The sequence below is a fragment of the Ovis aries genome, chromosome 6 (assembly GCF_016772045.2).
Source record: "Ovis aries strain OAR_USU_Benz2616 breed Rambouillet chromosome 6, ARS-UI_Ramb_v3.0, whole genome shotgun sequence".
Classification (NCBI taxonomy): Eukaryota; Metazoa; Chordata; class Mammalia; order Artiodactyla; family Bovidae; genus Ovis; species Ovis aries.
In genome coordinates, this window is record NC_056059.1 from 62,098,158 (window position 1) to 62,119,426 (window position 21,269).

The following is a 21,269-nucleotide window of genomic DNA, read 5'->3' on the forward strand; positions in this document are numbered from 1 at the left end:
AAGAACTTGGTTATTCAACTGAACAAAATAAAAAACAGATGTCAATTCCCAAAACAGAACCCTCTAAAAATAACATTTTTGAACGCAAGCAGAATGTGCATAAAAACAAACATCACCATAAATTTGTCACCCAGTTTAATACGACAAACTCTAGAATCACAATAGGCTCTTCCTTCTCTCATCAGGGATAACTGTGGGTCAAATACATAAGTGCAAAATGTCAGAGAGAGTGGCACACCTCTTCTACACCAGCATCAAAACAAAGAGGCCTGAAGCAACTGGGGGAGGAGAGAGGAAGGTCTCTTTTGTCTAAAGGAACTGGGAGATCATCAGATAAAGAGGGAAGATGCAAAAGGGTATCTCGCCCTGGAAATAGATAGTAAGCCTGCTTCTTAAATTAGCAGCTTATCCTTACAGTGTAAAAAAGCCATTGGGTCAAATGTATTTTTAGCTTCACTTACCCACAAAGTTTGAAGTTACTTTCAGTCATCCTTTCTACTAACCCAAAGAACAGGGATAGCTGCCTCCTTCTATTCCTCTTTACAGACCATGTAGGGGAGTAATCACATGCTGTTAGAATTTTTTACCAAGTGGTTATTTATTTATGCTTTTACCTAAGGGCATTTTCATAATTCAGTACACTATTTTTATACTAGTTTATTGCTTAGAGACAGAGCAGGAGTGGGGAAGGGGTGGGTACAAGCCAGAAAAACCCCAAAGCAAGTGTCCTTGCTTGCGTGATTAAGATACCAGTCTTTCGCTGGGAAATTTGATAAAAGGCCAAGATCAATCAACCAGAAGGATGTTTCATCTTTGATCATGACTTTTCAGGAGATATAGAAATTAATTTTCTCACATTACCCTATAAAGTGTTTCAAAAAGGAAGCTTTTGAAGTTTAGGCAAGCATACCTAGAAGTAAGGAAAAAAATGGGTAATCAACAAGCACATTCTAAAGGATAGATTCTATGACTGCAAAGAGGAGAGGTGATAAAAAGAAATTGAAGGGCTAACTTTCTCAGAGAAACAATGTGCTTTAACATAGGCAGGCCACATGGTAAGTTTATGGCAGTGGAGAGGGAGTGTATTTATACCTTATTACCAGCATCAGATAGAGATCTGCAGGGCAGCTCTAAATACTACAAGATTATTGGGTAGGGAGCCTACCTCATAGTAATTGCAAATGAAAAACAATACCAAGCTATAAAATGTACATGTATGCTGAAGTCAAAATAGCTGCTTTTTAGATTAAAAAAAAAAAAAATTCCCTAAAAAGAACTCCCCTAATTGTACCAAACTGTTAACACTAATTAAATGTGTACATCATAACTCTGATTAAAGGGAAAAAACTCACCCATAAGCCACTCCGGCTATGGTGCACTTCTTAAACTGCATTACATTGCACGTCAAAGTACCAGTTTTGTCAGAAAATATATATTTTACCTAAAAAAATTAAAAATTTCTCATTAAAATTTCAGAGATCATTTTAAGCCAGTCTTTTACTGAAGGGCTTTGAAAAAAAAACCACACCCTTTCATTATTATTCTTTAATCAATTTTGTTACACTGCAGGGTCATAATGTACTGTGCTGTGCTTAGTCACTCAGTCATGTCTGACGCTTTGCGATCCCATGGAATGTAGCCTGCCAGGTTCCTCTGTCCATGAAATTCTCCAGGCAAGAATACTGAAGTAGGTTGCCATGTCCTCCCCCAGGGGATCTGCCAGATCCAAGGATTCAACCCAGGTCTCAAGCATTGTAGGCAGATTCTTGAATGGTATTAATTGAATACTTTCTGCACATCATCAAGGAATATTTTCAACTATTTCTTCTAGTTTTTTAGCAGTGAATCATATACGAAACGAAATTCTCTCAAGCTAGTAGAGAAACTATAGCCGTACAGAAATCTGTCTTAACAGTCTGAATTTGCACTAGTAACTAGTAACTGAATTTGCATCGTTACTTAACATGTGCTTGCCTGCATGCTTAGTTGCTTTAGTTCTATTTGACTCTGTGACCCCATGGACTGTAGCCCTCCAACTTCCTCGGTCCACGGGATTCAGAGCACTAAAATCTCTTTCAACACTTCTCAACAAAACAATTATGGGACTGGTGATGGCTTGCTTGATTAAAAATAACTTCATACAACATCTGAATTGGTAAGGAAAAAAAAACAGCTTTGGTTTAAACGCTACCTTAAGAGTAAGACTTAGCAAATGGCAATGGCACAAGAAAAGTAGAATCTTTTCTTAGCTAACACATATAAATGAATTACAAATATATGCATATATGTGAATATAGTGTGAATTATAAATTTGAAATTCCTCTTTGACTTGTACAACTTCATTGATAAACTTCCTTTTCTATCCCCCTTCCTTTCTGATCGAAAGCTATGATACTGGGAGTTTATAACTCAAAAGCAGCCAATACTCTATATACTAATCAGATTATATACTAAAGGACATCTCTCTGTGAAATACCTTATCCTGAGAACAGAATATTCACTAAAAATGAAAGTTGACAGTTAGGTACTAACATGCACTTATTTATGCCAATCATTCAAAAAATGGAAATCGGGAGCTGTCAGTTCATCTAAAGTTGTCACATACAGCAGAAATTACACCAAATCTGACTTCCAATACAACATACCAGTAAGAAATTTAGTTTACCTGGCCAAGTTCCTCATTCAGATTAGATGTTCGAGCCATAGCAGCAGTGTCGGTGGGTTCATAGCGCATGTCAAGATCCTTAAAAACAGAGAGAGAGGTATCATCAAATACAACTCATAATAAGAGATTTGAATACACTTTTATTTAACTGGTGAGCTATGGATGTAACACTCATCTCTTGCCATCTCTAACCATTTCATTATTTTCTAAAAAAAACACTCAATACAGAATAACATATTTCTCAGTAAGGGCAGACCAGATGGTAGTCAGAGCATGTCTCTGGAATCAGGCAATCTTGGCTTACTATCATTCCACCATTTCCTAGATAAGCGACCTACGATAAGAATTAAATTAGATAATGGAGGTAAGGTGCCTCCTCTAGTGTCTGACACAATGCTTTATGTGAGCTAAAATAACAGTAACTAAACACTGCTCAAATAATTAAGAGTTCAAATCCCTGAAAAAATTACCAAAGGAATTCCATCTTGATGTACTGTCTTAACCAAGTTTCTTCTTACACTGTATATACGTGAAAATAAAGTATATACAAGCCAGGGTTTTTATTGACAAAGCCAGGGTTTACTGATTCATATGTCAAATGAAAGGACCAAATCTGATCTTCCCTACATCTGTACTTCAGGCTAATCAACATCCGTTCTGGAATAGGCACCTCGTTTAAAGAAGGATAGTAAACAAATATGGGCAATGTTTAGAGAGTGGTGACCACAACAGGGATTGAGATGGAAATCATGTCAAATGAAGAACTGGAAGGAAACAGAACATTTAGTTGGGGGTGCGGATGATAGAATAGGCATGGTAGCCAAGTTCAAATATGTTGTAAGGCTGTCGTCTAGAAACGAGATTAGCCATTTTCATAAAAGATGGATTGGGAAGAACCAGACGAAAAGGAAGGCAGTTACTCATCTCATTTCCACCCAAGGAAGAAGCTGCTTGGTAAGAGAATATCGGTCAGGAATGTAAGAAAAATCTCTGTATATCAGAAAAGCAGCTGAAAAACGTAAGCCTTTTAGGTTCATTCAAAACTAAAATTATGTAATTATTTGAAACAAATATTACTTTTGAAAGTCCAAATTTAAAAAAGTGACTAGTTATTTGATTTTCATAATGAGCTACTTAATTGTTTCTATATGTGGAAGACCTTCAATAAGTTTTAATTTACTTATACAAATTTTATTGTATAATTTTTTTAGCAACAAATTGAGCTATGCCTCCAACTCACTTCAGATTTCTAAATTAAGCTGATCTTTTACCAATGAATTAGAGATGAAAGGTTGAAGTGGATCATTCACCATTGGAAAGACAATGAACTGTTGCAAAAGTAGCATATTTTAAAAATCCTAATATTGTTCATATTGAAAGACTTTCAAATGATTGAAAAATCAAGACACTAAAATTTCTCAGAATAAAAAATTATACTTTCTGGTAGATTATGTTTAAAGGCTTAAGTTACATAAATTTATTAATTTTAACTTTGGTGAAAATAACTGAACTTTAGTTGAAGAAGAGTAACATTTTATAAACAAAATACTTAGGAAACAGATGCCCAGAACACTTCTCTAAGATTAGAAAAAAATAAGAAAAAAAATTAAGAATACAAATTCAAGCACAGCTGAAACTGTTTATAGTGTGGAAAAATAAACTACAAAGATGAATTAAAACATGATACACAACCTGGCTGCTGTGAGAAGTTAGTAACAACATTTTTTCTATAGTGCTCAATTGTTTATAATAATGTTGTCTGCTATGTGACAAGAGTCCCTTGATCTATATAAATATTGTGAGATGCAAGTAAAGCTTGTTTTACTGTTCCCATGTGATTGGCCAAGAAAACAAGTCTCAAAGAGGTCAAGCAGCTTGGCAAAGTTCATACAGCTAGTGTATTACAGAATTAGAACTAAAATCTAGTGTTTTAACTCTAAACCCTATGGGTTTTCTCAACCACAGACCTATTTTCCTGAGCATGTCTGGTCTGTAAACTTGTGTAATTCTGAAATGAGAGATTTTTGTTACAAGTTTCACACATCAAACAAAATTTGTTATTGTTAGATTATAATTAGGCTTAAAAATATTTTGAAATGCAGTCAATAAAAAGTAAGGTATAAGTAAGATATTTTTTCTGAAAGATCAAAAGATCCTATCAAGAAAGAAAAGATAAAAATATACATTGAGCATAACGAACAACAATAGTAATTAATATTTACCCAATTTATGAAGTATGCCTGGGTAAATTTCACCACTTCTAATGTCACCAGCAAGCTGATAGGAATGAGGTTATTGAAAAGGATGATGAAGGTCAAGAAATTCAGTCCAAAATTATTAGCACCACCATCTATTGGGGGAGGTAGAAAAAAGGTCATTTACAGTTTTATATTTTATTTGTATTAACCAGAATTTTAGCATAATAAGAATTTTTCATATTATATATCTAGAAAGTTGGAGAGGGATGCCATACTGATAACATATTTGTATTATCAAACACAGTCTTCAAGATGGAATAGCATTATTTATATTCAAGATGTTGTGAACCCTATTAAGAACTGCATAATGGTACTAAAAAGAGAAAGTACTACCAAATATTTCAAACTCATTCCAAACATGAAGTTTAGAGGTATTAGGGACGTAGAAGTTTAGAGATTTTAGTTGAGGTAGAATCTCAACTGGGTAGAACAAATTTTTGAAAAGCATTTCTAACTTGAAAGATGTCTTAAAAGCAAACAAACAAAATAACAGCAGCAAAACCAACCCAAATAGCAAAAACAGTGTAGGTCTGAACCCTAGGTAAATTATATTCTTATTCTTTAATAATGTAAATAAAAGTTATCCCAGATAAATTGTAAAGTATATGAAGAAACAAAATGATGGTAGTCTGAGCAGTTCTAATGTTGAAATAGCAAACCAATGACTTATTAAAAATCCAGACCCTTGAAATAACTACAAGGCTAAATCAATATAATAAAGGAAAAAAAAAACAGAAAAAAATCTCTTTTGACATAAAATTTTACTGGAATCTGTTTACACACTCTCGGAAATTAAGTATTTATTGGTTAAGTGCTCACCAAAAGGAAATGTAAACTTATTTCCCAGAAATATTCAGTAAAAAGATAAATGCTAGAAAAGGAAACTATTTAATAGTACTTTCCCTAAAAATAGATGAATATCAACACAGAACTCACTGTAATTATGAGTTCAAATGAAAGTACATTAAACATTTAAAAACATGTAAAATACTTTTTGATGATTTAAATATACTCAATCTACTTTCTTTACCAGATAGCTATATAACCACTTGTGTTAAAAATAAATCAATAAATTTAAAATAACATTAATAATATAACCATTTTAGAGTAACCACTATATTTTTAAGGATTATGAAATTTTAGAGATTGTAACATTTTACTTAACTTTTACTGGAAAGTGCACTGAAAAATAAAGATTAAATGTCCGGTTATCTTGGCAACAAAGTTTTCTTTTTAGAAGCAGAAAATTCCAATATCAGTTGTGAAACAAACACACGTTTTCATGAAAGAAAAAATAAGTACAATAAACACTTCAATGCTCACAGTTTAGATTGAGATACCAGTCCTTTCCAGAATGCCGTCGATTCCAAATGGCGGAGCCCACAGAACAGACAAGAGACATGGCAATCAAGATACAAAATAAAATCAAAATTTGTACATTTGTAATCCTTTCGACATTTGAGAGTTTAAGTGGTGGACTTGTTGAATTCTGGAAAAAGAAAACAAAGATGAGTAGTAATGAATGTGTACAAAGAATCTAGTAACGTGTATCTAGTATTTTGGTGAGCATGACAAAGTCACAGCTCAAAATGCACCTACGGTTCAACACATGAGATTTATACGGAAAACAATCAGATGTAATCAGCTGTCAAAAGTTAACCACCTCTTTTCCTATACTACATCATGCAGTCCTTTTTCTATGACATAAAACAGTAAGAAAGAGGAGAAGGAGTAACATGCCTTTTGAAGACATAGCTTTTGCATTGTAGCAGGTGAGACGCAACAGTGCATCACTCGACTACCTAAGCCAACAGGGTAGACGAAGACATCCAGCATTTCAGCTCCCAGAGAGAGGCAGAGAAGGGGACCTAAACTACGGAGACACTCTGGTGTCCAGGTTTTTTGATGGCATTTAGTAATTGTTTTACTTAGCACAGCGGTAATCTAAGTAGTGCTGGCTATCAAGAATCATTAACAGCAGTCCTGGCTTGCCTGTGGATAACATCTTTGTGCCTTTACAAGGAAGCAGATTTTCACTTAGTATCTTAAGAATGAATTTTCCACACCCATGTAACCACTGAACACTCATGATGTCTTAATGTAGAGAAGGAGCACCCACAGTCCTGTGTAAACATTATAAGTGCCAGGATTAAAGCTGATTAAAAATGGTTTCACATAAAAATGCTGTGAAAAAATAGTCAACATCTGACTCATAAGTTTTTCTTTCAATTCTATTTTAAAAAATAAATTCTAAAATTTGATCATTGTAATAAAATTGTAAGATAAACGCTTTAATGCAGAGCACTCATTATTAAACAGACAACTTTTGCCAATCACTGCAATTGTTGGTAAATGCTGCCAATGGACTGGTATACAAAATCATTAGGTGTTCATGCATCGAACTTTCTAGTCTTCTTGCATAGAGTAAGCGATTTCACAGCCCCACCCATTGAAGAATGATATCTGGATGCAGAGTGTAGGGCTCAGGTATCGATAACTACATTTATTAGAACTATAGCATGGAGAGCTACAGACAGTAATTTTGAAAACACCTAGGTCCTTAAGGTTTTCATAGATAAAAACCTCACCTGCATTAGCTTGGTGTCATGTCCAGTGTAGACAACTATTCCATGAACCCACTGTGTATTTCTCAATTGAGCACCTCGCAGAAGAATCTGGTCTGCTCCCAGGGGAACAGTGCTATGACAGATTATGTTGACATTAGAAATGACATTTCCCAAAATGCTTAAGAACTCTATAGCCACTAGAGAGTTCTAAGAAAGTTTCTGTTATGACAATAACCCTTTTCATTCTTACTTTATTTTTAGAACAGAAGTAATTTTTCTACCAATAAGAATCATTTTCTGTATGGAGTTCAGAGGCTCATACTCAAGCCTGTTGAAGACTTTTCCTGATTTAGCAAGTCCATTTAGGTTTCTGAGATATTTAGGAGTGGCAAGATTAGGGGATCTGTTTCCCTTCCCTCACCTTCCTTCAAGTTAAAATTGGCTTTGTGCAAAATAAAGGTACAAAAAAAAAAATACACAAGGTAAGAAAATGCATGGATCTCATCAGATACTTTGTATTGCCATCCACACCCCCTCATCCAGAGATGAAGTTTGTATTAAAATCTCTAGACCATTCATTTACTGTATTTGAAGATCAGTCTTCTGAGAACTATGAAAGCATCTGAAAGTTTTAAACACTCCTTTGAAACGACAGCAAATTGAGATTCTTCATTCCATAGGACTTAAGCCACATTTTTTTGTGAATAAGGGTCAAGCTGGGTCTTTTGAGGATTTTTTGCAAGGTACCTACTATGGTAAGTTGTGGGTTAATCAATACAACCTCTCACAGAGCTATCACAAGGATACAAGCTATCACAAATACAGTGGGATTCTTAATGGAAATGTACTGCATAAAATTTAATGATTCAAAGATTCCTGTTATTTTTCTTCATTTTACTGATTAAAAAAAATTTTAAAAGGTCAAATATAATGAATAATTCATTAAAAAAAACTTCCAGAAAAAAAAGGAAGCCATTTCCCCAAGAAAAATCTCCAGAAACAAAGAATTTGTTTGTCAGAGAAGCAAAGTGAGACTGAAGCTTTCATTTCTGGTGAGATTTTACAATCCTGTAGGGGATCCAGTTGTAGTTTGGGGCTGGGACCTACACAAATGTCACTGGCTCAGTTGAAATCAACCCAGATGGGTGGGTAATAACAGCCCCTGAAGCCATCTATTTAAGTGAGCACATCCTTAGGAATTTGTATTCCAACTTAAGAAAAGAACACAGCAACTATAACTCTCATTCCTTATGCAAAACAACATGGCTTTCAGACCCATTTCAAAGGTTGGGGTGCACTTCAGAGGTGGGAGGGCCCTTCAGGCAGGTCTCCATGAAGCTCTTGGGAAGCTGCTGGATTATGCGCTAGGGCACATAAATGCTACTGTTTTTCACGTATCTAGGGGTATGACCTGGCAACTGTCAGCTCAGCATTTGTGGTATAGACTGGAATGAGAGACAAACTCTACAAAAGCAAAAACCACTTTTCAATTATAAGGACTCAACAAGAATTAGTTATTAGTTTTCATCAGAGCTGGAATTCTGAAGTTCCTAGCAATAGACAATGACCTTTATCCTTAATATGATCAAAATACATTCATTCCAAACTAAAGGGGCTCTGAGAACACTAGGTAATTACTGTTAAAGTCAAATGTGCTACAAACACAAAGATGTAGAAAATCTATGTCCATATTTCATGTAAATTGAAGCATATTATATAAATTCTATCTGCACTCCAAATCTTGGCACCATCATATAAAGTTTCTCCTTTGCTGTCTGCATTTGCTTGGCATCAATTTGCTGGGAAACAGATAAGAAATCGAAGCTGGCCAGTTAGGAACATCAGACTACAGAAACTTTACTTGCATAAACGGCCAAATCTATCATTAGTCTATAACCATATATTCATGGAAAGATCACTCTGTGAAAAATTTAGAACCATATATAATTACTTCAAAACTTACAGGAAGACTGGGGGATCTGTTCAGGGTATTCAATTGTCCTTTATATTTCAAATACTGTAATACTGGAACTACAAAATCCTGAAAGCACTGATAATCTCTCAGGCTGGCAGGGTGAGCTAGAGCATTTAGCTACATTTAGTTGGCCACTCCAAATGCCTACTAGAAAAGAAGGGAGGCAGAGGAGACCCCACCCTTCCTGCTAAGTTCTGCCTCATTTCTTTGCTCCCCTTCGTAACAAAACTCGTTTTCAAAAACTTGAAAAAGTTGTCTATTTTTTAACTCCTTCCATTATCTCAAACTAACTCTCATCAGGATCTACCAGTCCTAACAGAGCTCAAGAATTTTCACTTGCTGAATCCAGATGTAGGTTCTCAGACTCACTGTACTTGATTTCCCTGTCTTCAGGCACCCGTCTGCCTTGAGATGGGTTTCTTCACTCTCTTGGTTTCTATGCTACCTGTTTGATCACAGTCTGTTTTGCCAGTCCCTCCTCTCAGTCTTAATGCTGTCCTAAGACAGCCCTCCCCACGTTTCTAACTGTACCCGTTCATCCTCAGTGATTTCTTCCAATCCCATGGCTTTAAATATCTATGCCAAATACTCTTAGATTTATCTCATGAATCTGGAACTCTATCCAAAATTTCAGGCATACGTGTTTTAACTGCCTCCTGATATCCCTGTTTGGACATTACAAACTTTTTAAGTCCACGACCAAACAGCTGATATTGCCCCTCAAAAAATGCCAGCTGATCCCCATTTCACTCAGTACAACACCCTTACAATGACATACAAAGCCTAGTATGACCTGGCCCACTATTACCTCTCAGTTCTTCTATTACCCTCTTACTCAGTCATTCCACTGCAACCACACTGCCATCGATGACATACCATAATCAATCCAGGTACTTCCCCTCTTTCCAATGATGTAACCATACAGAGGATAATTTGTAGTTTCTATTCCTCCTATCTAGAATCATCTCCCTTCAGATATTCAAGTGCTGGCTTCCTTATGTCCTACTCACCTTTGCCCCAGTGTTACCTTTCCAGTGAAGCAATATTTACCTTCCTGCAGCCATATTAACTAAAAGTGATTCCCTCCCAAGAACTCCTTTGCCCTTCCCTTACTACAAGAAAGTTGTTTCTCAAGGTCAGGCAGACTTGTCTGCTTTTTCCATTGTGTTTCCTTAAAATCTGCAACTGACCTGGCCTCCTGGATACAGGGTGACTGGATGAGGGAAGAGGCAGGAAACAGGAGAGGAAAGAAAGAGACGGAGAAGGGCAGGAAGCAGGCATAAAGGTGACTACAGATAAAATGGCCTAGAAAAGGGCATATGCAGTTACTCAGAGAAGACAAGAACCTATCCAGCACACTGAACCCCTGTGGGTCGAGTCTGAACTCCTTGAGGCACTAGAGATTATAGGAAGGGACCCAGGTTATAGAGAACGACAGCCAAGTCTGTAAGTATTCTGGCCAAAGAAGAAACCACTGAACAACGTGCCAGAAGCCTGGCATATCCAGGAAAATATCCAACTCCTTGGCTGACAGGAACCCTGGGAAGCCTTCAGCTATATGAGGTGTACAGGGTTAAGAGCACGTTCACAAAAGAACTCTGGGTAGAAGTAATACAAAATGTTTAAGAAAGAGAGTTTGAGTTGTCAAACTTAGAGAATAAGAAAATATGTACCTAGGTCAGTAATACCCTACAACAGAGTGACTTGTGTGTTTTCATGAAGACCAATTTACATACCTGTGTCCATCAAGCCTGATGTTTCCAACAAAATCATAGAGATGTCTGTTTGGACTTTCACACTCAATTCTGCCAGAGAGTCTCATCAAACTGTCAATGTCTTTTATATCTGATGTTGCTGGTAAGCCCTGTTTAGAAATTTGTAAATTAGCATAGAGTATATTGAATAAGTTGTATATGGCAGGGAGCAGGGAATTCTGAATTTATCCACATCTGAAAATCTAGAGATCCCACTATTTTAGAACAATTATTCCCCCCTCTCTTTGTCAGATCAAAACTAGTGGATATCTTCCTCTCAACTTGCATGTAGGTTTTTTTTTGAACGTAGGTATTTAGGGGAACAGGGCAGATTTTGCAAAAATTCTAAAATATCTTAAAGATATTATAAACTAGTCTGCAAGGATATTTTGAATTAAAGTCTTCAAAGAACTGTTTGCTTCCAAAAATAAGATATTTAGCATTATGCAGTCTAAATCTGTCTGCTGAATCTCATACAGGGAATGTAAAACAACGAGAATCTATGCTAAGAGAGTAGTTGTGTTTTCATTCTTTCAGTCCATGGAGAAGGAAAACTCATAAACAGTTTCTCCCTCTGTCCACCAAGCACTGGCGGGCACTGAGCAGCCTTCACTTCCCGTGGCAGGTCGAGTTCAGGTGCTGTGATGAGCCTCTGCCTCGACCACAACCCAGCGTTCCCACATCATTTTCACCATTTGTCCAGAACCCAAGAGGATACTTTCTTTAATGTCCCTTTTAAAACTTTAAAAACCTTATAGTGACTTTCTATTAGGAAAGGTATGAGAAATAAATACAGAAATCCAACCAATTCTCTGAGATTAGGGAGCCTTTAGGAATCTTTTACATACGGCAAAACCAAATATGGGCCAGATAAAGGGGAAAAATAAACAAGCTAACACATGTAAAAGCACTTAGAACTACTAATATTATCATCAGAGTATTGGTTTTTACATAAAATATTACAAAATCGTTCCTATCTGATGAATCATATTCAATTAGGCAAGTAAAACTGAATTTTCCATAATACTTAACTCTTCCAGTTTATAAAACCACTTCATTGTGGCTCAATGAGAAAAGACTTGCAAGTGAACAGAACTGCCTCAACTCGAGACAATAATATTAAGAAATAAAGCTATAGGGGTTCAGAACAAAACTCAAAAATGTTTCACTTCTGCATGAATTATTTTGAGCTAAAGGTGGTGGAGATCCTGAGGGTTCAAGAGAAACTACTGTCCCTCCCTTAACTATCCAGAAGAACTTAAATTATGGGTTTTTCCCAGAGAAGAGTTATTGCCAGAGATAAACTTTACTTAAAGTGGGCCCATCCATCTGGCAGGACACACATCTAATTACCAAACATCTGCTCTTCTTATCATCCTGTAAATGACCCTCAGGGCTGAGCCTCTCATGTATGTGGGATTCCATTATGTATGAAATTAAGTTTGATTTTTCTCCTGTTAATATGTCTCATGTCAATTTCATTCTTAGACCAGCCAGAAGAACCTAGAAGAGTAAAGTTTTCTTCCTCTCCAAAAAAGTTCTCAATTCCACGTAAGAGAACAGTAATAATTCCATAAACCTATATTTGATCTTACCTGTCTAATTTTCAGGTTTGTTTCACCATCTAAGTTGGATGTTTCAATGTAGCACATGGCCTGGGGCTCACTGTTTTTTTTTGTTTTTTTTTTTTTTAAATGGAAAAGCACAAAGAGTTAGTTGGGGAAGGAAACCATAATAATAACTTATTTAAAATGCTTAGACTCACTGAAGCCTTTCATTCTAAACAAAGGTTTAGTTACCTAGTTTCCTGATGTCTTTCATTCTAACCACAAAATGCTGCGAGGCAGAACCCATGCATGACAACCCATGGATCAGATGTTCAGCCAGAGGACCCCAAAGCAATATCCTGACAACAATCAGTACTGACCTTCAAGATCATATAAACAATTAGATTTGTCGCACTATACTTAAATCTTTCCTCATATAGACACAACACAGACTGTATCTGAAATGTAAAGCAGCTTTGTGTCATATCTTTAGCTCAAAAATACCAAGTGAGATTTCATGCTCATAGCCCACATGCAAATTAAGAGATGGATTAGAAAATTCCAGATTGTTGCTTCTATAAACTTGCATTTGCAATTTTGGATTGTATTATACTGCATCTTTAGAAAAGATGAATAGGCTTATGTGGACCATATCTTCAAATTTTAAGGCTACTTTAAAAAACTGCATGAACATATTTTACAATGAAAGTGGATATACATTTTCTTTCCCTTATTTTTTCTGTTCTATTTCTTAGAGTTGCTTCAGAGATTAGTGAGGCGGCAAAAAATCAGCCAACCTGGCCATGACCTGAACCTAGAAGGTTCACGCTACGGGTCCCCACATAGTCTAGCGTGCAGCGGCTGGTGTTAGGGGCCCCTGTTCTCTAGCGTTGTCACAGGTACACTCCCCTGAACGTCCTGTCATCTGTCCCTTCATGTGCTAATCTTACTTGCTCAGCAACTACAGCAGGTGAGTCTGCAGCCCCATTGTATAATCTGATCCTCAACTATAAGGAAAAGCATTTTGAAGTTAAATCAATCTTAACAGCACTTGCTTATATGAAAAGCCAATCAGTTAACATCATATAGTAACTATGAATGTAATTTCTGATAAGTATGTATACTCACAGAAATTTCTAAGTCACAAACACCTGGAATTTTCTAATCAACTTCCAATCTGTACATGTGTAAAGCAGAAGATTCTGAGTTTCAGACATGAGCACACTGCTTAGTTTTACAGCTTGAAGACTTGTGAAAAGTACTGAAATTCGTGGTCATTAATCAAATATTTTACAGATTCATTTTAAAGTAAACTCACAAGTCCTTTAATGTCTCTACGGGCTTTTTTTTTCTTCTTCCATAAAGCTGATACTTTTTTTCCCAACTGGATAGTTTTTTCAATATCTGTATTTTAACTTTATCAATTAAGGTTTTATTTTTTATTACTGTCACAATAGTAATTTAGTTCTATCACTTGCTCCCAATTTGTAATTTACTTATGTATACATTCAAAATAAAAATGGTTTATAAAATTTTATAAAATGTATCTTCTGATAATATAGAAGGATGACAAATGCTAAATAACCATTGCCAATTCCATATTTTAACAGTGAAAAGCATTAAATTTCTATTGATCAATATAGCCAAGGCCATTCTCACATCAAATGAGAATAATGGTCTATCTTTTTTTTCCTCCCATGAAACCACTTTTCTAGAACCTTAAATGGCAAGCAAGTTAGAAAGTTAAATGGCTGGTTTCTCTGTGAATGGGGTAAATAAAATGTATATTCAAATTCAGAACATTCTTAATCTCTTAAAACTACTGTTTTTGCAGGAGTTCTTGACAATGTTATGAAAAGGCAGCAAGAAGTCTCAGATAAGGAATCATGCTAGATAATTATTATTTCAGCAAATTATGATGACACTCAAAACACAGACTACCGAAAGGCAAAGCAGGCTTTTAGATTAGTAAGTGGAAAGACGAAACAAGATGCTTATCACAATACAGACACTAGTAGACAGCTGAAGTTGATCAGAGTAACGTGCACTTTGTCACGAGTTACAAGTGGGATAAATACTGATCCCAAAGCATGCAGTATCAACTGTACAACATCCAGCTTTGTGCAGGGGGTCCTCTGTAAGCCCTCTAAGCCCAAATTATAGCCACAACTGCTATGGGATTCTAATGAACTTGTAGAAAATCTCAAATATATGACAAATGTTTAAAATTATAAAAATTTCTCAATAACAGTTTTTCATGTAAATCTTAACATTGTTCAGAACAGTATCCTGGAGAGGTACTAAATGAAGCCTTAGTATTTGGGCCAGTTGTTAAAATGAATATATAGTAATGATGCATAGGAGATTAAAATCTACCTTTAGTGGCATGCCTCATGGACTCCGACTCCTGTTGATAACAACAGGAGCTGAATTTGCCCACTGGAGGGATGAACATCATTCAACAATGTATTCATAAAAGGACTTTGAAACATCTGTGAAATATCCATCACCAAGAAGTATAAAATGTTTGTGTTTTCAAGGAAGAGATACAAAGCTCAACCATCTTTGGGTGCAAGCTGCTTTCTGGTGAAGGGTGAGGATCCACGTACACACATCCTGTACAACTCAGTGGTTCTAACCTTGAGGACAGGCTGATGAGATCTGCTGGGAGATGCTCCCCATTGGTCACTTTCACTATCTCCCCTACTGCCACCTACAGGTCCCAGTTTAAAATAATTAAAACAAAAAAATGAATAACAGAGGGGGGGAAAAAAACAAACAAATGGACAAAAGAGACAGAAAGTTTGAAATTATTATAGAAAATAATACATGTTAATAAAAATGTCTAATGCCAATTTTTTCAAAACTTATTTTGATCAGGTCGAAAGGCACAAGAAAATGGAATATTTCAGAATCACTTATGTGCTTGTATGCCCAATTTTCAATTTTTAATACAGAAACTTTTGATTTCTAAAATTTTACTCATAAGCATATCTGAGCAAACTAAATAAAAACATGTTTTTATATAGAGAGCTACTTTATCTAATAGATTTTCCTTTCTTCAATTCCTCACTCTCTTGCCATCTATTGTATATCCACTCTTATCCAAGAAGAAAAGAAATAATGGTGAAAACTACTTTTAGGCTTTTGAAAAACAAAGTATACTGTACTATCTCTCCCCCTACACACATACTAAAAAAATCTTCATTAAAATGTTCCGATTCCAAAACATTTTAAAGGTTAACTGCATAAACAGTTTAATATATTCAATGTAAACCTACAAAGGCATGGATCTGGGAAGTTATAATTGTAGACTTTTGAATTATTTACTAATAAAGTTTTGGTAATGAACAGTTTGGGAGAACAAGTCTTCGAATCTAGGAGAAATTTTTCAGAGAAGGTATGAAATTGATATGGCAAGAATCTGTCAGAATTTGGATTAATAGCTTGGTTTACTTTAATGTATTTTATACTTTGTGAACCCATGTATGTGTTTTTGTTATATGCTAAAATTTCAGTTTCTTCATTTCAAAATGAAAATCAGTGAAACACAGTAACTTTCAACCGTGTTCATACTTTAATTTCAAATTGCCTCTAAGAAGATGTACTAATAATATTAGTATTAAATTAAAAATTTAGAAATTAGAATATTACAAGCTCTTGTTTTGCTTTTTGCTAAATGGTGCTCACTTGCTGATGAAAACCAGTATGCCCTTATTTTGATAGGGGACAGGGTAGTGTAATGAGATGCTAGATTAGGAGTTAGGTATTCCAACCCTGACCCAGTCAGTGGATGAAGCGAAATGACTGAAAACAAGACAAAGTCAAAATTCATCTTTCTGTTAATGGTGGCCAAAGCTACCTACTTATTGAGGCTAATGTAGGTTCACAAGAGCCAAGTAATGCAAAAACAGTTTGAGGAAAAAAAATTTAAAAAGCAATAAACCCCCCTAGAAAGGTGGTATTTTGTTACTAGGTAAAAATATTTAATAGCACAAGCTTTATACTTTACTTTGATTCCATTCAATAACAAACAGCAGTGAATCAGATAATCTTTTTAGAAGTAATCATCTGAAGGAAGTTAATCATAGTAGATGTATATTAAGATACAGAAACCATTTTGATCTACCAATATTGATAGCCACCAATAAATGCTTTTAGTGCTGAGGAAAGAAACCCTGTAAAAATGTCCTCAAGTTAAAGAAACACAAGCATATAGCTTATTAGGAGTTTGGATTGGATAGAGACAGATGAAAAATATTTTAAAAACTTTCAACTTTCAACTTAGAATTAAATATAAACTCGAGGTGGCACAGTCAATTATCTTCATATTTCTGAGCATATAAAAATGAAAATTGTACTTAATGTTTCAGCACATGATGGTTTCTATGATGTTATGTCTCTATAATAAGTTTAATCAGTAAAATATCAGAAGTTTCCTAAAGTGCTGGAATGCTTCACTATCCTTTTGAACTTTGTTGTATGACACTCAGATGGTCCATCATTCATTACATCTATCAAACTTTTACTTAGTACCACCAAGTGTGCATCATTCTGCTGGTTAGCCATTCTTAAAAGACTATCAGCTTAAACTGAAAGCGGAATCTGGGAATATTAAGAGTCTGATCATTTAATCCATCTTCCTCACTTTGAAAGATGTGAAGTCAAGGTTTGAGACAGTAAGTTTCTGGTTCAAAATCGCCAGGCCAAGATAAGAACCCTGGGATTTGTTTTCTAAGCAAAGCTCGCTAGGACTGACAATGACAGTACGTGTACTGTTGACTCATTCTCCAGGGACTGTTACCAGCCTCCTTCAGTTTTAGAAACTTGCCCTGATAAAGCTAGAAGCAAAGGGGACTAAAAGCATACAGGGTGATTTTAAAAGCTATTAATTTTAATCTTTCTGGAAAAAAAAAAACACACCAATAGGTATGTGGCACCAAAAGCTCCCAGATATAAAATACAAAAAAAAAAAAATTACTATAGTTACTTCAACTACCTGTAGACTTACTTCTATAAATATCTTGAAAACTCTTATTGCTCAATTAAGTTTTCCTAATTTGTCATAAATTCAATCAGTTTAAATAATGACCTGATTAAACAGATTTTGAAAAAAGGACACTGTCCGTATTTATATGTGGATTTTACAAATAAAACTGTCCAAGGAAATGATGATAAACAACCTCTAAAATAGTAAAAACATTTTTCTTAATTTATATTAGGACTAGCTTTACAGTTTTTAAGCCTAAAGCCATTTGAAAGTCACATTCTTTAAAGGGTAACAGTGCCATATGACCAATTTATGACTATCTTAAATACGAGCAAAACAAAAATTATCTAAACTCAGTAAGAAAGAACTTAAAAGAAAGAAAAAAGTACTTTAATTTTTGTTGGAAGAGTATAATATTTCAAAAGACATGATGACAAAAAAGAAATCATTTATCCATTTTCTTGTACCAATGCACCATAAAGATCAAGAAACTTTGGAGGGATACATGGATGCATCACAAAGGAATTTATCATGAACAAAGATTGCAAGATAAATCAACAGTACCCAATCCATGTATTATATAAAATAAGTGATAGGAAATCTTACAAGAGTTAGTAGTCTATACAAACAGATCTGAACACATTCAGAGGGAGAGTAGACTCTTAACTGTAATTATAATTTCTGAATTTTAAAGCATAGCACCTATCACTTATTCTATATGGCAAACATGAAAGAGTCTTTTATGTCCAATCAATCTTTTTAATGTTTAGCTCAAAATCATTAGAGAGGCTTAAAATTCTTCGTTTATTCCTTATTTCCTTGGAGAAATCACAAGGTCAATGCAGGGTAGAGAAACCATCCTCTACACTGTTTGAGCATCAGTAGGTATCTCTACCTTGATGAGAGAAGTACAGTGTCAGCAGGTATATACTCTTTGCCTTTTATTATAACTATATCTCCAACATTTACCTGAAAGAAAACTGGGAATTGGTTAATTATCTGCATTGAAAATAGTTACAAATACACAACCCATTTGTATTTAAGAAGCGAATACAGTAAAAAAATGCTTATTGGCAAATAAGAACCACTTATCTTCACAAAATGGCATAAAATTATCTAGAAGTGAGGCCAAGGATGGCACAATCCTTTAAATAGAAAAAACAAATACGGAATCTGTATTGTACCACCTAAGTAACATAGCTTAATAAAAATAAATTTCATCCACTCTGGTCACTTAATTGACATCTCATCTTCTCATGATTCTCTCCCTATGACATAAAAATAAAAAGGAGGAATTTTCCAAGTGAAATCATTACCCTGTTTAAGGGAATCTCAATATAACTGGAAAAACTATGTATGTATATATCACTACTCCTCAGCTGATCTTAGTTAAAACGCACAATTTAGAGAGGGAAAAAAAGAGTTTTAGGTTTTCAGTTATTTCCCAGGATCATACAGGAAGAGCTTAGACTCAAACCCACACTGAGCTGTCTGCAAAGTCTGATTTTGCATAAGCAAATATAATGAAATGATCACTGCATTTTAAATTAAAAAAGAAAAACCATTTTAAGTCTCTTTCTTATTTTACTACCTGTTAGCATTAGTGTGAGCACCATCTGAAGACAAGTTAAAGATTTACTGTGTCCAGAAACTTAGAAGTAATTTAAAGGCTAGGTTTGTCACAGAGCTTTTGGCAAACAGAGTAACTCCAGCTAAGTAGCAACTTGGTGTGCTGGCCAAGTTGAGCAAATTACACTGATAGCCATGAAATTAGACCTCACTCTTAGCAGCCAAGAAAACCTAAAAGTTTTACTATTTAATCAAGAGAAGAAAAGCCCTTTTTCTTGCTGGGGGTGGTGTTAAAGCCTTTTTGTTTTCTCCCCTCTCTACTTTTCCTTGAGTCCCAAAATAATACTTTTCTGCGCAGGCCGGGGGGAGGTGGTGGTGGGAAGGAGAAACTGATGTCCTCAGTGGGAATCACAATAAGAGACAGCCCACTGTGGTCTAGTATATACCGCTGGGGAGACAAGTTAGGGAAGGCTGGAGGAGACCTTCTCATCTATGGTAGGTATGCTGGTTATCCAGGTAGGGGAACTCTGAATACCTTGATTCCAAAGAGATTTGTTTCAAATGAAATCTGGACTATCTGAGATTGACAAACTGTCAGGGACCTTGGAATCAAGCATCCCCTTCCTTAAAAAAATGGGGAAACTGGGAAAATAAAAAATAGCATGCATAGGTATATACTGGCCCTTAAAGTAATGTGTTGTGACAGTACTCTGATAGCACTCACTAAAAGCAAGATAAACAGAACAAAGATCTCTGCGGCCAGAGCACCAGGAGAGAATTCTACACAGGTAACCATTTAACTGCTGCTTAATTATCTCCTGTGTGTTAACATTTGCTCTTCAATCACACTATATTCTTCATAAAGTCAGAATCACATTTGCCTATACTACAGTGTTAGGAATTTTTGTAAGTCTGTTAGACACTACCAAATTGCGCTATTTTCCAAAATCTTCATTCATCGTAAGACCAATGAAAGGCTTATAGTTAGTAAACTGAAAACTAAAAGAAAGTATCAGCATCTTACATGGTCTAACCCCATGTAAGCATCTTACCCCAAAGGTTTAGGAAGGGCTCAGTGAATGCTAAGGTCGTTTTCACTGCACTGTGAAGGGACTTCCTTCCTTCTGATGTCTAGGTTTTAGCTCACTTTCTCAAACACCTCTTTCCTAATGTGCCATTCATTTCTGTTTTCCGTCTGGTATGTGCATAGGAATAGACAGAACAGAAAGTCAAGATGCCAAAAATTCTTTGATCACATTGTTCTAGTGAAAGTTATCATGACAAAAGTTTTAGTCCCCAGAATACTTAAGTTTAAAAAAATACTTAGGGCTTCTGGCCACTACCTTGAGCCTTCTCATGTGATTAACATTAGAGATTATAATTGAGGATTATGAAAAAGGTTATCAGACTATAATAGACTAACTGAAGATCTGATATGTTCAATTGCAGGCTCCAGCATATTTATATTTTTACTAAGGAATTTCTGAAGATATGAATTCTTAATCCAAAGAACTAGATTTCATGGTGGAAAACTTCAAGCATTAAAGCAGCTGTAGAGAGTGATTTTGCAGGGGCATATGGCCCACTACTTCATGCTTTTCTTTAAAGTCTGAAAAATATGTTGATTCTAAGATTCTTCACTTAATTTTTCTGCCTGCTACTATTTCAAAAACATGTGAACAGTCTCAACTGCATCTTAACCTTAAGAACTGATCTCTATGGTTGAGAGTAAAGAAGACAGCTGTTGACTTTCAAGAGTGGGGACGCAACACCTTTTTCAGGGCTTTGTGACTGTAATATTTTCTTAGAAAACCAGATACTGGCAATTTAACCTTGTGCAACAAAGAAAAGGTTTCCAAACAAAAACTGGAGGGATAAACTGCGAGTGTTTAAGAGCTGAAATCTGCCCATCTATGAATGACAGGGTGGACACTGTGCAAATTT

The 21,269-nt window shown here is 35.4% G+C and overlaps 1 protein-coding gene across 8 annotated transcripts in view; it reads right to left on the minus strand.

Annotated features, from left to right (window-relative positions):
• ATP8A1 (ATPase phospholipid transporting 8A1) overlaps positions 1 to 21,269 on the minus strand; it is a 232,344-nt gene that overhangs the window by 148,070 nt on the left and 63,005 nt on the right. For 4 of the 8 annotated variants that reach the window (XM_060417595.1, XM_012179883.5, XM_060417597.1 and 1 more), the window contains exons 7-14: positions 15,406 to 15,479; positions 12,815 to 12,884; positions 11,202 to 11,329; positions 7,512 to 7,623; positions 6,247 to 6,412; positions 4,888 to 5,015; positions 2,666 to 2,743; positions 1,353 to 1,441 (exon numbers count right to left, since the gene is read on the minus strand). In XM_060417595.1, coding sequence (XP_060273578.1) covers positions 1,353 to 1,441; positions 2,666 to 2,743; positions 4,888 to 5,015; positions 6,247 to 6,412; positions 7,512 to 7,623; positions 11,202 to 11,329; positions 12,815 to 12,884; positions 15,406 to 15,479 — 845 coding nt within the window. Of the gene's footprint in view, positions 1 to 1,352; positions 1,442 to 2,665; positions 2,744 to 4,887; positions 5,016 to 6,246; positions 6,413 to 7,511; positions 7,624 to 11,201; positions 11,330 to 12,814; positions 12,885 to 15,405; positions 15,480 to 18,651; positions 18,726 to 21,269 lie in introns of all 8 variants that reach the window. The other 4 variants (XM_042251351.2, XM_042251349.2, XM_060417599.1 and 1 more) reach the window with 2 other exon arrangements.